The sequence below is a fragment of the Crocodylus siamensis genome, chromosome 1 (assembly GCF_052110815.1).
Source record: "Crocodylus siamensis isolate JL-2025a chromosome 1, ASM5211081v1, whole genome shotgun sequence".
Classification (NCBI taxonomy): domain Eukaryota; kingdom Metazoa; phylum Chordata; order Crocodylia; family Crocodylidae; genus Crocodylus; species Crocodylus siamensis.
Window position 1 is genome coordinate 20328214 of NC_143395.1, and position 13941 is coordinate 20342154.

The following is a 13941-nucleotide window of genomic DNA, read 5'->3' on the forward strand; positions in this document are numbered from 1 at the left end:
AAAATGTGGCAAAGTACGGATTTTCTCCTTTAAAGAAACTCCAGAAAACATGGGATGCCCCCTGCAGACTGGCAGAGTGTTTGGGGTTGTGGTGGGGAGCAGGACACAGGGGGAAGGGGAAACCCATATGCATATGGTGCATGCACACATGCATGTGGCAGCTAGACAATGTGGTGGAGAGCACGTACTGCAGCTACCTCCAGTTAAGTGTTTATGTGGTAGGCAGGCAGGCATAGGTGACATGCTGTGGGGGCGGAGAGGGCATGTGCCCCCCCCCCCCCCCAGATTTCTGTGTGCACAGCGGGCATGGGTTGTGCGGCTGCAACCTGGCTGGACCAGCTTGGGGCAGGAGCCACCTCCACAGCCCAGCAGGTTGGACCCAGTGTGGGAGAGAGCACTGTGCAGCCATGGCCGCCAAGGTGAGGCACTGCCTGCTGACCCCAGCAGCAGTGGGGCCACAATTCCACACTACTACCACTGTATCTCACCATGGCAGCCATGGTGGCACAGTACTCCCTCCTGCACTGGGTTCTGCCTTCTGAGTTTTGGAGGCAGCTCCTGTTTCGAGCTGGTCTAGCCCACCTGCAGCCCTGCACACCCATGCCCTTCTGTGGGTGCAGAAATCTGGGGGGGCTGGGCACACCCCCCCCAATGCATTACCTGTGTCTCTCCACTTCCCTGATGCGTTGCTGGCACCCACATCCCCCCCTTTCCCCACATCTCCCCTCCCCTGCACTGTTGGGCTGGAGCCTGGGGGTAGGAGGCAGTGAGTCGGGAGTGAAAACACGAAAATATATGCATATTTAGAATTTAATTTACTATAGTGATTTAAGGCACTAGTAGGCTTCCAAATTGGTTTAAAACTGTGAGTGTATCAGTAAAACATTGTGTTCAACTCTTACCCATACATTTATGGATGTGTGAAATGGGTTGTATTCAATTCAGATTCAGCCCGAATCGGGGAAGGTGATTTGATTCTGATCACTGTCCCGATTCGATTTGGCCGAATCTGAAGATTTGATGCTGATTCAGAGAATCAGGGATTCAGCCATAGACGCGGCTCTTAATGTTTTTTTTCTACACACCTTATATGGCTTGTGAACACTCTGATGCTGGGATGGATGGAGCATCCCACAGGAGTGCGAGGGATGCCCCCCACCCCCACATTTCTTCCCAGCTTGGTGATTAGCTGCGGGGGGGGACCCTGGGTGCTCCTCCAGACCCAGGAGGCACCAGTTGCTGGGGCAGGGGGAGGTCTCCCGTGCACTACATGGCAGACCACTGTTCTAGAATGTTAGTGTATCACAACATAAGGCTGAGTTCTATTTCAAGAAGAAAGAGAAATGAGAGAAACCTCAGAATTGTGGGGTATGCTGTCTTTGCTGTAACTGCATCTTTGTTAAATTTAAATTGCAGTTTAATATGACTTTTGAGAGCAGTTCTTTTAAAAAGAGATGCTTCTCTAAAAGAGATGTAGCTAAGAAAATACAGGTTGGATGAATGGACTGTAAGGTGGATAGAAAACTGGCTGGATTATTGGGCTCAGAGGTTAGTAGTCAATGGCTTAATGTCTAGTTGGCAGCTGGTATTAAGTGGAATACCCCAGGGGTTGGTCCCAGAGCCAGTTTTGTTCAGTGTCCTCATCAATAACCTGGAAGATGGGATGGAGTGCAACCTCAGCAAGTTTACAGATGGCACCAAGCTGTGGGGAGTAGTAGATATGCTGGATGGGAGTGCTAGGATTCATAGAGACCTCGATGAATTGAAGGGTCAGACCAAAAGAAATTTCGTGAGGTTGAATAAGGACAAGTGCAAAGTCCTGCATTTAGGATGGAATATTACATGCACCAGTATGTGGGATTGACTGCCTAAGCAGCAGCTTTGCAGAAAAGGACTTGGGGGTTACAGTGGACAACAAGCTGAACATGAACCAACAGTGTGCCCTTGTTGCCAAGAAGGTTAATGGCTTACTGGGCTGCATATGTAGGAGTGTTGCCAGCAGATCAAGGGAACTGATGGGGTAGAAGTATAGAAATCTGCTGCATCCATTGGCAGGGTTGTGTACAGGCTGAAGCATGTATTTTCTTGTAAAATATAGTTGTTGTTGTTTTTTTAGAGACTTAGTAGCCATTGAATCTTTACTTCTTGGAGGGGAAAAAGATGTTTTAGGTAATAACAATAAATGAATTCTGTAGGCCCAATTAGGTTGACAGTGGCTTTTGAAACTAAAATGCATTTTGCATAGATTCTACTGTTCTGAGATTTCCTTTTTAAAAAATCACAGTTTAAATGTCTTTTGAATTTCAGTCCTGCAAAGTCTTCTCTCCCTACTGGACTTGTTCGCCTGGTTAGTAAGCAAATCAACTGGCATCTTGTGCTTGCAAGGTAAGAGGCATATAATGTATCCTTCTATGTTCTTTGTTGATGCTTGAGTTGCACATGTTGACAGATGTAACATTTTTTATGCTAATGATGGTAGGAAATAAACAAGTAGTTACTTTGTTCTTTATAGTAACTCCTGTATTAATGCTTCCTTTAAATTTGTTAAACTAGCAATCATTTTAAAATAAACTTAGAACCTGAAGGCCCTTGCCAGATGTTAACTGCACAATAAATAGCAACAAGGCGCATGCATAAAATGTTTAAGACCCAATAAAATGCCAGACCAGCCACAAAGATGTTCCACATTTAACATCTAGAGCTCCTTCAACGTGAAATACCTTTGTGATTGGTTTCTATCAAGCTTAATTTTGAACATGCGATATATAGCTCTCCAGGAGCAGTGCTCAGAAAGCTGGCATGTTGAAAGGGTAGAAGCACTTCTGGCTTGCACTGAGTCTTTTAAAAGTCTCCAGCTGAAGAGCCTGAGATGGGGGACCCCCTCCCCAATGTTGAGCTCATCTTGCCCTGGGACCTTTAAAAAAGTGTGTGTGCAGCTGAATCCCAGGCTTAAGGATCCAGAGCAGTGTGGGCCTGAGGTTGAGAAGCATCTTTCCAGTCTCAGCCTCGCACTGCCCTGGTACCTTAGAACAGAATAATTTTAAAGGATTTAAAGACTTTCTCCAATTTTAGGATCATGCTACCCCAGGTCCTTAAAAAGCAGGCATGAGGTTGAGATTAGGGAGAGGCTTCACGATGTCAGACTCACGGGACCTTGGGAGCCTAAAATCTGCCTGAGCTGGTTCCCCTATGCTAGGCTCCATTTTTGTCTTTTTAAGTTGCCAGCAGGCAAGGAGCTTGGCATGTCTGGAGTGGCAGACTGTACAGTTTTTGAGATCAAGTATAATATTCCTTTGATTCCAGTTGAACAATTATATTAATGTCTGCCGGGGGCTGAAGGGACAGAGAATAAATCATGGTCCAGGTTTGGTGCAGTGGATATATAGAACAGAATAGAGGTTCCCAATTAAATAGAAACATTTGTTACGTGCTCCAACTAGGCTATAATGGAAGGACATAGAGGTAAAATTCTCACATCAGAGTTCTGCAATGTGAAAGAGGTCGTACTCGGAACCATCTACATTCGAAAAAAGGCAGCAGAGACTTAGCATTGGTACCATTCTTGCCCTCAAACAGATGTTTGATAGGGCTGTCTCAACCAGAACATTTAGGTTTACACACCAGACTTGTTTCATGTTGCGCTACTGGAAGCTTTTAGTAGCTCTGTCTAGCTTACACCTGAATGTGATCTCAGTTTTCCAGCAAAGCTGGTGATGGGATAAATCTTTTAGCTGGGGATCTGCTGGATGACTTGTTAAAAATAGTTGATCTTTTATGTCTGACCCTAAATATGTGGAAATATTCTTAAATTGAGAACAGTAATTTGTAGTTGAGTCAGCAAATCAGACTTTTTTTTTTTTATTCAAGAGATATGAAACAACGATGAATGATGAAGTGAGACAAAGTTATACTGGTTTTGCTTAACATGTTTTGTTGTGATCCTCAAACAATATTGGTCATATTGCATATGATGAATGGTCCAACTGGTATCTGATTGAAGGCAAGGATCTTTTCCTGGTGCTTGAGAAGCTTGCATCTCTGCCTTCTACCAGAAATTCAGCTGACTATTTGTGATGCTCTGTATATTTGTGGCAGAAATGGGGATTCACTTCCTGGCTTCTGCTATGGTTAGCTAATACCCTGGAATGTGATAACCAAATCCTGTTTGATCTGGTGCAAATAATATTACCTCTGAAAATATCCAACTGCAACATTTGACTTGGATATTTCATGCAACTGCCATTATATGTGGGGTTTTTGGTTTTTTTTTTTTACTAATTTTGTGTATGCTATGCTAATAACAGTTTATCATTAGTAAGATGCAGTTTCTGATGCATGAAATCCACTAAGAGTGCTGAGTTGTGATGCTGAGCAGTATTTTGTAATAAATGACATCACCCAAATTACAGCATTTCGATCTGTTATGTAAAACAAAACTTAAAACATGGGTTTACAGACTGGTACTTGAAGCACTGAACTTTCCCTTTCTTCTCTGTTCCAGAAGAGCAAGTTTTTATTGAATTTTTCACCTGAAACAATGTTTTTCCTTTTTAGCAATGGCAAACTGCTGGCAGTTGTTCAAGACCAGTGTGTAGAAATCAGGTAACTTGGTATTATCTGTCATTTCACAACCAATTTCATGGAGTAGTTTGCTAAAGTGTACTTCGTGATTTATAAGGTGTATTTTTACAGGCAGGCTTATAAAAGAACAAATATTAGACATCATAATATGTGAAATGGTTTAGAATGTATTGTAACTCAAAGCAGTACCCTCCCACTTTTTTCTCTTTCATTCTTGATACTGTATTAGTGTACATTTTATTTAGGGGGAAAAAAGGGTGTTGAGAATTAAGTGAAATGCTTGGACTGCATTAAGCATATTTCACGTTCTTTGCCATCTTTGTCCTCCATCTCCCACTAAAGTAATTTTGTACAACCAAAATGGAGTAATTGGTATTTTGGATTTGGGGAGGAAGCTATCATTTTATTTAGCTTTGAGCTCCTTGTGTGTGTATATATGGTACTGTATAAAGAAATCAGTTTTCAGTGGAACAAGGTAAAGACTCTTTTTTTTTTTTCCTTGTTCCCTCCTTTTTTTCCTGGGGAAAATTGCCAATAGCAAAAAACTTTATTTACCAGTTTAAAAGCAACCACCACATTTAAGTATAGAATGTATCTTGATTGAATTTGTTTACATGCTTCACACACATCTGTTACTTAAGAGAAGGTCAGACCTACTATTTATATGTAAAAGAGAAGCAAATGTGTGAAAACTGTTATGATCAAAATGGCCAAGAACATCATAAATGTCAAGTCTCGGAGCATAAAATTGATTTTAGCGTTCTTACCGTGTAGCTGAATCTGTTTGCAGTCTTTATGCTGTTGCTGAAATATTAGCCTGAAAAGAAATTGAGCCCAAGTTTACGGTTACCAATCTATTTTCACAAATGCAACTGTAATCTGTTGGAACTGATTTTTCCTACAAATGGGAAGAGTTTTGTCTACGGATTGTGAAGTGAGATGCTAAAATTGTCTTCTGTGTTAAGCCACATTGCCTGTTTTGAGGACAGAATCAAATGCTAACTGAATAGAGAGTTAAATGCATAAGATTTTCACAGTGTGCACTTATTTTATACATTCTGTGGTATTTTCCTTTATTAAACATTATAGTTAATTTTTATTTATGATTTTATAGGTCAGCAAAAGATGACTTTGGATCCATTATTGGAAAATGTCAAGGTATACAAGAAGGCAAACTTTCAATAGCAGTGACTTTTGTTAATTGGTACTATTTTTTAATGGGTTTGAGAGATTACACAGGTGTCTTTTGAGGAAGTATCTATGCTAAAAACTTTGATACTATTTGTTTTTCTTCCTTTTTCTTTCCTATTCAATTACCATATTGAGCTTGAATCTGTGATATGGGGAAGTTAAAGGATGTTATATTGAGGCAACAGTAGTATTCTGCTTTATGTATACTTAGTCTTTAGACTAGTTTTTTGTAGCAGTCCTTTCTATAAAAATATTCTGTACATATTTTAGGAAGTTTGAAATGTTTTTTTGTTGCATTTTTTTGTTTTGTTTTTCCACCACTTGTTTATACTTTTTAAAAGTTTAAAAGATTCCTACCTACATAATCAGTATGATGAGGAAGTGTTAAGATTAAGATTGTAACTATACAAGACCTGGAGAATTCAGGATTGAGAGTGTGTGGATGGAATCATGGAAAAGTAGGCTTGTGAGGGACATAAGGAGATCATGTAGTCCAAAACCCAACCTGGGTTAGGCACATCTTTGCCATCCTAGACAGTTGTTTGTTTAACCTGTACTTAAACTTCTGGTTACAGAGATTATACAAGCTTTCTAGGTCATCTGTTCAAGTATTTAACCATCCTTTATAGGCAGAAAGTCTTTCCTGTTATCTAACAGGTTTGGTGGCAGAGACTTAGAAGAACTTTTTTATGTGCCACCAAAACTCATCTTGTAATTCAGATTTCAGGTTTACAGTTGAGGAAATTAGTAAGTGTAGTTTATAAGTTAACTGATGAAATGCCTCTTGCCCCCCAATTAATTTTCTTTTTTTTTTTTTCCTCCTTTTGTCTAGTGCCAAAAGATCCTAACCCACAGTGGAGGCGAGTGGCATGGAGTCATGACTGCACACTGCTAGCCTATGCTGAAAGCACTGGAACTGTGAGAGTGTTTGACCTAATGGGAAGTGAGCTTCTGGTCATTCCACTGGTATTTTGCTGCCTTCATTTTAATACAAAATTAATGTGGTAGAATTGTGTGCAAGTTTATATACATGCATATAGTTGCCCCTGCCTATTCATTGCTAGAGATTTAGTAGCAGAGTACCTTAGCGCAAGAACTTATATGAGACTTTTCTTACTCTTACTTTGGGTACAGTATGGAGTATTTATCACAGTCGATTAAACCGAGCTATGTTTAGCAAACGAATAGAACGTGGCATTCCTGATCATTGTTTTGTCTTAAACTACGGCTTACCAGAGAAAACAACAAGGCAAGTTTAGACGCCTCTGCAGGAAGTGACACTTGTGTTTTATTATCAACGTGATGATAAAACACAAGTGTCATTTCCTGCAGAGGCATCTAAACTTTCCTTGTTGTTTTCTCATAAACAGGCCTATCATTGTGCTGTTCATATTTAGACTCAGACGCACACGGTGGTGATATAATTCCTGTTGTAGCAATAACAAAAACCTTCTTACTTGAAGAAAATTAACACTGTTAGCTTGCTTTAACAAGGAAAACCTTGTTAATTCAAAATGCAGGGGACCAAAAAATACCAACTTTGAAATAAACAGGGTTGAAATAAACACATGGAAATTCCTGTGGGTACATACAGACTTAGTTTACCCATGTGCAGACCTTACTAACTGATGAGAACAAAGTGAGGAGAGCAAGCTATATGAGATATTTGTCCAAAGCTAAAAGGCTCCTGATTTCCAATATGGTTCATAGGTCTGAGCTCCATCAGAGTCAACAGTGTTTCAAAACATGGTGACCCCACAACCTAGTACTACTCAGTATGTGTCTGTACTCCAGATATCCCCTCCTCCTTTCTCTCAAAGAAAGATTTGTGTGTTATTTAGCACTCTACCTGCAACTATAACTGGGTGCTCTTGCAGATGAAACGTGGGGCCGCCTGGCCACACCAGTCACATGTGACAGCCTGAGAGAGGAGGTGACAAAGCCTCTCGCCTACATAGATGTTTGTTGCTGTTCAGACATATAAAGCTAGTGAAGAAACAAAAATAACTGGAGATGGGAAAGAAAGGCGTGGCTCAGCTGTGGTAGTATAGAGGCAGTTGAAATGTAGTTGACGTAGTAGTTCGTTATAAGTTAAAAAAGAATTGGTACTGGGGGACCAAGTACAATGGGTAAAATGTTTTATTTGGATGGGCTGCATTAAGCTAGCCCTGTGGTGGGTTCCCACTGGTGTATTTGCCCAGTATGGGCCTCTTTCTTGTGCCAGATGCCCTATGGGCACACAGTGCAGGCTGCATTCAGTCAACTTTGTAGTTGATTCTCACAACTAATTCTAAAACAGACAATGGTTTAAGTATAGATAAAGTATCTAACAAGGCTTTTCTCATCCAGCAGACCAGAAGACAGCTTCAGACTTCAAAATAGCTGTATTTTGAATTAGCTGTATTGCAACCCATACGAAAAAAACCTTTTCTTTTGGCTGGGCAGTGACAATAGCTTCAAAGTATCTGATACTTCGAAACTATGTGATATTGCAATGATGAGGGTTTCCTGTATAACATTGTTTTAGAACTTAAAATGAGTAAACATGTGTCGTCATTTTCAGGACAAAAAAAATGATGGACTAACCCCCCGCGTCCTGCTGGCTGGGCGGTGCCTGTTTGGCCCGCACAGGGGTGCCACTGCCCTTGACCCTCTTGGCCCTCCTCCTGGGAGGCAGTGACACGGGGTGGGGGTGGCAGCGCTCCATCCCTGGCCTCCCACATGTACCCCTTAGGGCCTTCCCAAGTACCCCTAGGGATATGCATACCTTTGTTTGACATCCCTGATATAAGACCTATTTCTGTTTTGTTCAGCTTCAGTGCCTTTTTACGCTTGATGCAGTTTATAGTAAAGATGACTTTCAGCTGCTTTTTAATAACTGAAACTTTCTCTCTTTCCTGGATAAAAGTCGACCAGTTTTCCTGGAGATCTGAGCTATGCTATTGCTGGATTGATCTTTCTAGAATACAAAACTAGTGCGCAATGGTCAGCTGAATTGCTTGTTGTCGACTATCGTGGTGAACTGAAAAGTTATCTTGTAAGGTAAAATTAAACCTGGATGATAGTGATATTTTTTCAGAACAAACTTTTAAAGTACTGCCCTTTCTTCCCCACCCCATATCAAACACATTGTCCTATTTATTTATTTTTCTTTTCTTCTCTAGTGTTGGGACAAACCAATGTTACCAAGAGAGCCATAATTTCCGCTTTAGCAGCCACTATGCCCATAGAATAACAACAGTGGTTTATCATCCTGGGCACAGGTAAGCTTTTTAGCTAACTGTGAGTACTGTTAGAATGACAGAATACCGGTAGCAATAACTTGTGTGTACTGAATGTATTTGTACATGATTTTTTTTCTTGTAAGTTGCTAGCACGTCGTCCAAACTCATGATACAGAATAGAACTAATTTAATAGATTTCATAGATTTCATAGACATTAGGACTGGAGGGGACCTTGGAAGATCATCGAGTCCAGCCCCCTGCCCCAAAGGGCAGGAAGTCAGCTGGGGTCATAGGATCCTAGCAAGATAAGCATCCAGTTTACTTTTTGAAGGTGTTCAACATAGGTGCTTGAACTGCTTCTGATGGCAGGCTATTCCAGACCTTGGGGGCTTGGACAGTAAAGAAATTCTTCCTTATGTCCAGCCTGAAATGGTCTTGCAGGAGTTTATAACCGTTTGACCTCATCATCCCTTGGGGCGCTCTGGTGAACAAACATTTCCCCAGATACTGGTGGTCACCCCCTGATAAACTTATAGGTGGCCATCAGATCACCCCTGAGCCTGCGCTTTTCCAGGCTAAAGAGCCCCATGGCTCTCAGCCTGTTGTCGTAAGGTCTGTTTTCCTGACCTCTGATCATGTGTGTGGCTCTTCTCTGGACTCTCTCAGGCTAAGAGAATGCTGTTCCCGGTGTTCATTATGGCCTCAACTTGCAGACTTCTGAACTCATATGAGCTGTTTAGATGCGTGAATGTTTGCAGGGTTTGTATTATACATCATTATTAAACTGGTATTAAAATAGAAACCAACAAGAAACTTTCTGTTAGGATCCAGTTCTAGAAGTTTAGCTTTCGTTTATAAATAGGAAATTTTGCCGTTCAGTATACTTGATTCAGATTTACTATTCTTAGTTTTTCTTTACAACAACCTATTATGCTCATATTCAATAGTTAGTTTTTCCTACAGACCCAGAGTAATTAATAACCTGTTTGTTATGTATTGTGATTTTAATGATGTGTATGCATGTACACATATAACAAATTGATAAAATCCAGAGTTAGGCTTGGCAACACGGTGGATTATGCACACAGATGGGGGGGATTGGCGGCAGGTGCTTCCCCTGTGCTGAGGCAGGGAGAAGTGTTGGTAGCCATGTCCTACCTAGTGCCCACTTACCTCTGACTGGGATGAGCGCTAGGGTTATTCTGGCCTGCAGCTTAAAAAGTTGACTGCTGATCAAAATCTGCATGTATTGATTGTGCTGCTAGCTTGCTCGCTCTTGTGAATGCACTCACTGTCATGTGCTTTCTTGCTCTTGCTTACTTTCATGCTGTCTTGTTTGCTCTTGTACTCACTCACTCTCTTGCTGTCTTCACTTGAACATCTTGAGAAAGTTAGTGCTACTCATAAATCCATATTGGTTATAAAGTGTCAGGCAATATAGAATAATTGCAGGCCAAGCTCCTACTAACTTGCATGTGAAATGATGGTAGTAGTAGTATGTGCAAGATATGTAACTTGTTCTAATGAAAAACTCCATTGTAGCTTTTTTGGTAAACTAGGCATTATTACCAACATATGTAACTGAAGTGTTTACAAAGCTGGTTAATTAATGTTATTTAGTTGAACACTTTGAAATAGAATACATTTCAGAAGTAATATATAATTTAATTTGGTTACAGAACATTGGTAAGTGAGTTTTCCAAGGAACACATTTTCCCATGTCCAAGCAAAAATTTACCATTGAACCATTATTTCTTTCTTAGAGATATTTCTGTATAAAGTGGGAGTATAAATTACTGTAACTTATTTAATAACAAAGCCATCAAGGGTCCCTTAGAAGAGAAGGGTTATAAATTGGTGGTTGTTGGACTTTTTCTGGTTACAGTTGGGTTAATTTTAAGTTTGTAAACACAGTTATTGCTGTTTGCATGCCTGTAGTTAACAGGAGTGGGAACGTAGCTCACCTCAGCTGCACTGTAGTAATTGCACTTGTGCCTGCAATTTAGCCCAGAGGATAGCTTACCTTTCATTCCCTGCAGGGAAGGAGCAGAGAGATGAACAGTTTCCAAGGCAATTGAAGTATAGCAAGTCCCCACTCTTTTTTAATTTTTGGCTCAGAAACTGTTCTTGTATGTACAGTTACCTTGCAGTAAGGAAAACTGGGGAAATTAAGCCCTGTTTCATTTGGGGTAAGCCTGGTTTGATTTCACTGTGGGCTAGGAGCAGACCTAGAGATAGCAATTGCAAAGCAGTCTGAAGCCTGGTAAGTTCCTGAAGCTGAGCCATAGTAAGACCTGTGCCCACAATAGACAAGGCAGTGACTTAGTGTGATTCAGCTGCTCTGTAGTAACTGTACCCATTCTTGCTCTTACTTTGTGACAAACTAAGACCCATAACTCCTGAATGAAATAGGATGGAGTAGCCTCACTTTAATTTTGACTCAGTACTGGCAACTGGAGTATGAAGACAGTTTCCACAGAGTAATGGAGGTGTGTTAAAGCTCCACCCTCTTACTGCATTTTTCTCATGTACCGTATCCCCACAAATGAGGCATACATCTTGGGTTTTTTTGGCAAGGCACAACAAAGAATTATTTCCCCCCAGAGTTACAGGCACATACTGCAGGAACAGAGCCTTATCTTCAGGGCTCTCACCTTCCCTTTCCTGCTGAGGCAAAATCTACAATTTTTACCCTTGCACAGCTGAATTGTTAGCTGCTCTTGCTCTGCCAAAAGCTGGAACTGTAGCTGCTGTTGAGGACTGGACTCCATAGTAGAGCTGGAATGGACTTCACAAGGTCAGCTAGTCCAGCCCCCTGCTCAAAACAGGAGGATCCCTGACTAAACTGTTCTAGGCAAGTGTCTGTCTCGCCTCCTCTTGAAAACTTACAAAGGTGGAGATTCCACAATGTCTCTAGGTGGCCTGTTTCACTGCTTGACCATCAGCATTGTCAGAAAGATCCTCCTCTCACCTAAATTTTCCCTACTGAAGCTTGAGTAGTTGTACTTGTGTCCCCTACAGCCAGAGAAAAATACCCATCTGTGTTTTCCCTGTAATCACCCTTCAGGTATATGAAGACTTTTATCAAATCTCCTCTAACTAGGCATATCTGGGCAGAGCTAAAAACAGTCTGCAGGGCTGTGAAATGGAAAAGAGAGCAGGAGTTGCTAAATTACAGATTCTTCAGCAAAATGGCCAAAGAAAGGTTCAGTTGCTACGTGGAACATCAAGATCACTAAAAAGGCGAGTGGGTCATTAATACTTGTTGAGTGAAGAGCATTTAGGGGGAATCGAGCCAATTCTAATGAGCCATGAAGTCAATTGACTCCATCAGCACTCCCTGAATAGAAATGTCACCGTTGCTATTCTGGACAGAAAATCAGCTTAAGATATGCATCCCAATTTTGGAAGGGTAATTTTGGGGAAAAATTACCCTTCCAAATGACATCTGATGTGGGTATAATGCAGTAATTTCAGAAACAGGCAGTGATTGTAGGCTTAGGAGAATGAGGCACTTTGTAGAGCTTGTGATCCCTACTTGCATAACCAGTGTTCAGATGGTGTAACTGCAAGAGCTGCTTAGGGAATGTTTTCAGTGGTTTTTTTGTGTTGGTAAATGACTCCTTTTAAAAGCCCAGACTTCTTTGTGGATGGTTTCTTTGCAATAGAGATCTTTCTCAGATGGACCTGAGACTCCGAACTGGAAAATATTTTAATTTTGTGAAACTAAAATGAGAGGCTTTGAAATCTTTTTTTTCTTACATTGAGGAATGAAACGAGTTTTTAAAGAAAAATTTGAAATGAGAGATATAATTCTACTTTCCAATTTGCACCTGGCGAGTTATTACCCGGTCTCTGGAATGTGGGAAACCTCGTTTCAAGTTTGTGATTTAGAGAGACGTTATGTCATTGATTCCCAAAGGGTGTGCTGTGATGAGCAGAAGAAATGTGCCATGAAAAATGGGCTGCATTGAGCCTCTGGCCAGGCCAGCTGCACACGGCTGAATCTGGCCTGTGGACTGGTGCGTGTAGTGTGTAATTTTAATTCGGAAAAAAGTGTATCCTAGGTATTAAAAGTTTGGGAAACACTTCCTTATGTGAAAAAACTACTCTGAATTTACCTGAGAAGGAACTTGAACCTATATTTCTCACACCTTAGTGGGATTGCACTAGTTTCTGTCTCTTTCCTGTGTGTCTGTGTGTGTTTTCCCCCTGCCCTAGCCCTAGTTAATATGACTGTAATGGGAGAGGGAGGTTATAAATACACACTTCATAGTACCATACAATATTATAAATTTATTCTTTTAATCCTTAGTGGCCGAACAGATACTGTTGTGTTTTAGAAAATATACTCAGGCAAAATTCCTATTGTAATTATGAGCAATAATATGTCTGATTTTCCTTTTGCTCATCTTGATGTAAGCTTGGAATATTTTGTTGGTGTCAGAAAGCTCACTTGAGCATAAAACATCTGTCTGTGATCAGAATTGAACCTAGTAATCTGGTGGCATCTTAGTACATCATGCTTGGTATATGCAGTGATATAGTCCTCCGCATTTCAAAAGAACTCACCATATGCATGGCCAGTGAAGCTGAAATTTAGTGGTAGTGAAATTCCAAAACTTCCACCATAATATTTCCTTGGACTAATTCAGGATGTCAACCTGTATACTTCTTTGGGAGAGGCTTTTTTTTCTTTCTTTGCCATGGAACAAGTCATAAAGACCAACCTACTTTTCTATCAGATGGAACAATATTGTCTCAACTACCACAAATATTGCTGACAAGATTTCTCTTAAGTCAAAACTGTTGCTCTAAATGATCAAATATAGCATACAACAACCCTGTGTCCTTTATTGTTTGAGCAACATCAAATTCGTGGCAAAAGTACAAGTTGTAGTGCGTCACAGTCAGTTTTGGAACATCCTTTTTCATGCATACCTT

The 13941-nt window shown here is 40.8% G+C and overlaps 1 protein-coding gene across 5 annotated transcripts in view; it reads left to right on the forward strand.

Moving 5' to 3' along the window:
- The window catches only part of NBAS (NBAS subunit of NRZ tethering complex), a 378957-nt gene that overhangs the window by 13301 nt on the left and 351715 nt on the right, over positions 1-13941 (forward strand). For all 5 annotated transcript variants that reach the window (XM_090031852.1, XM_090031878.1, XM_090031881.1 and 2 more), the window contains exons 4-9: positions 2308-2385; positions 4555-4602; positions 5696-5739; positions 6605-6738; positions 8681-8814; positions 8937-9035. In XM_090031852.1, the coding sequence (XP_089887978.1) occupies positions 2308-2385; positions 4555-4602; positions 5696-5739; positions 6605-6738; positions 8681-8814; positions 8937-9035 (537 nt within the window). The remainder of the gene's footprint in view (positions 1-2307; positions 2386-4554; positions 4603-5695; positions 5740-6604; positions 6739-8680; positions 8815-8936; positions 9036-13941) is intronic.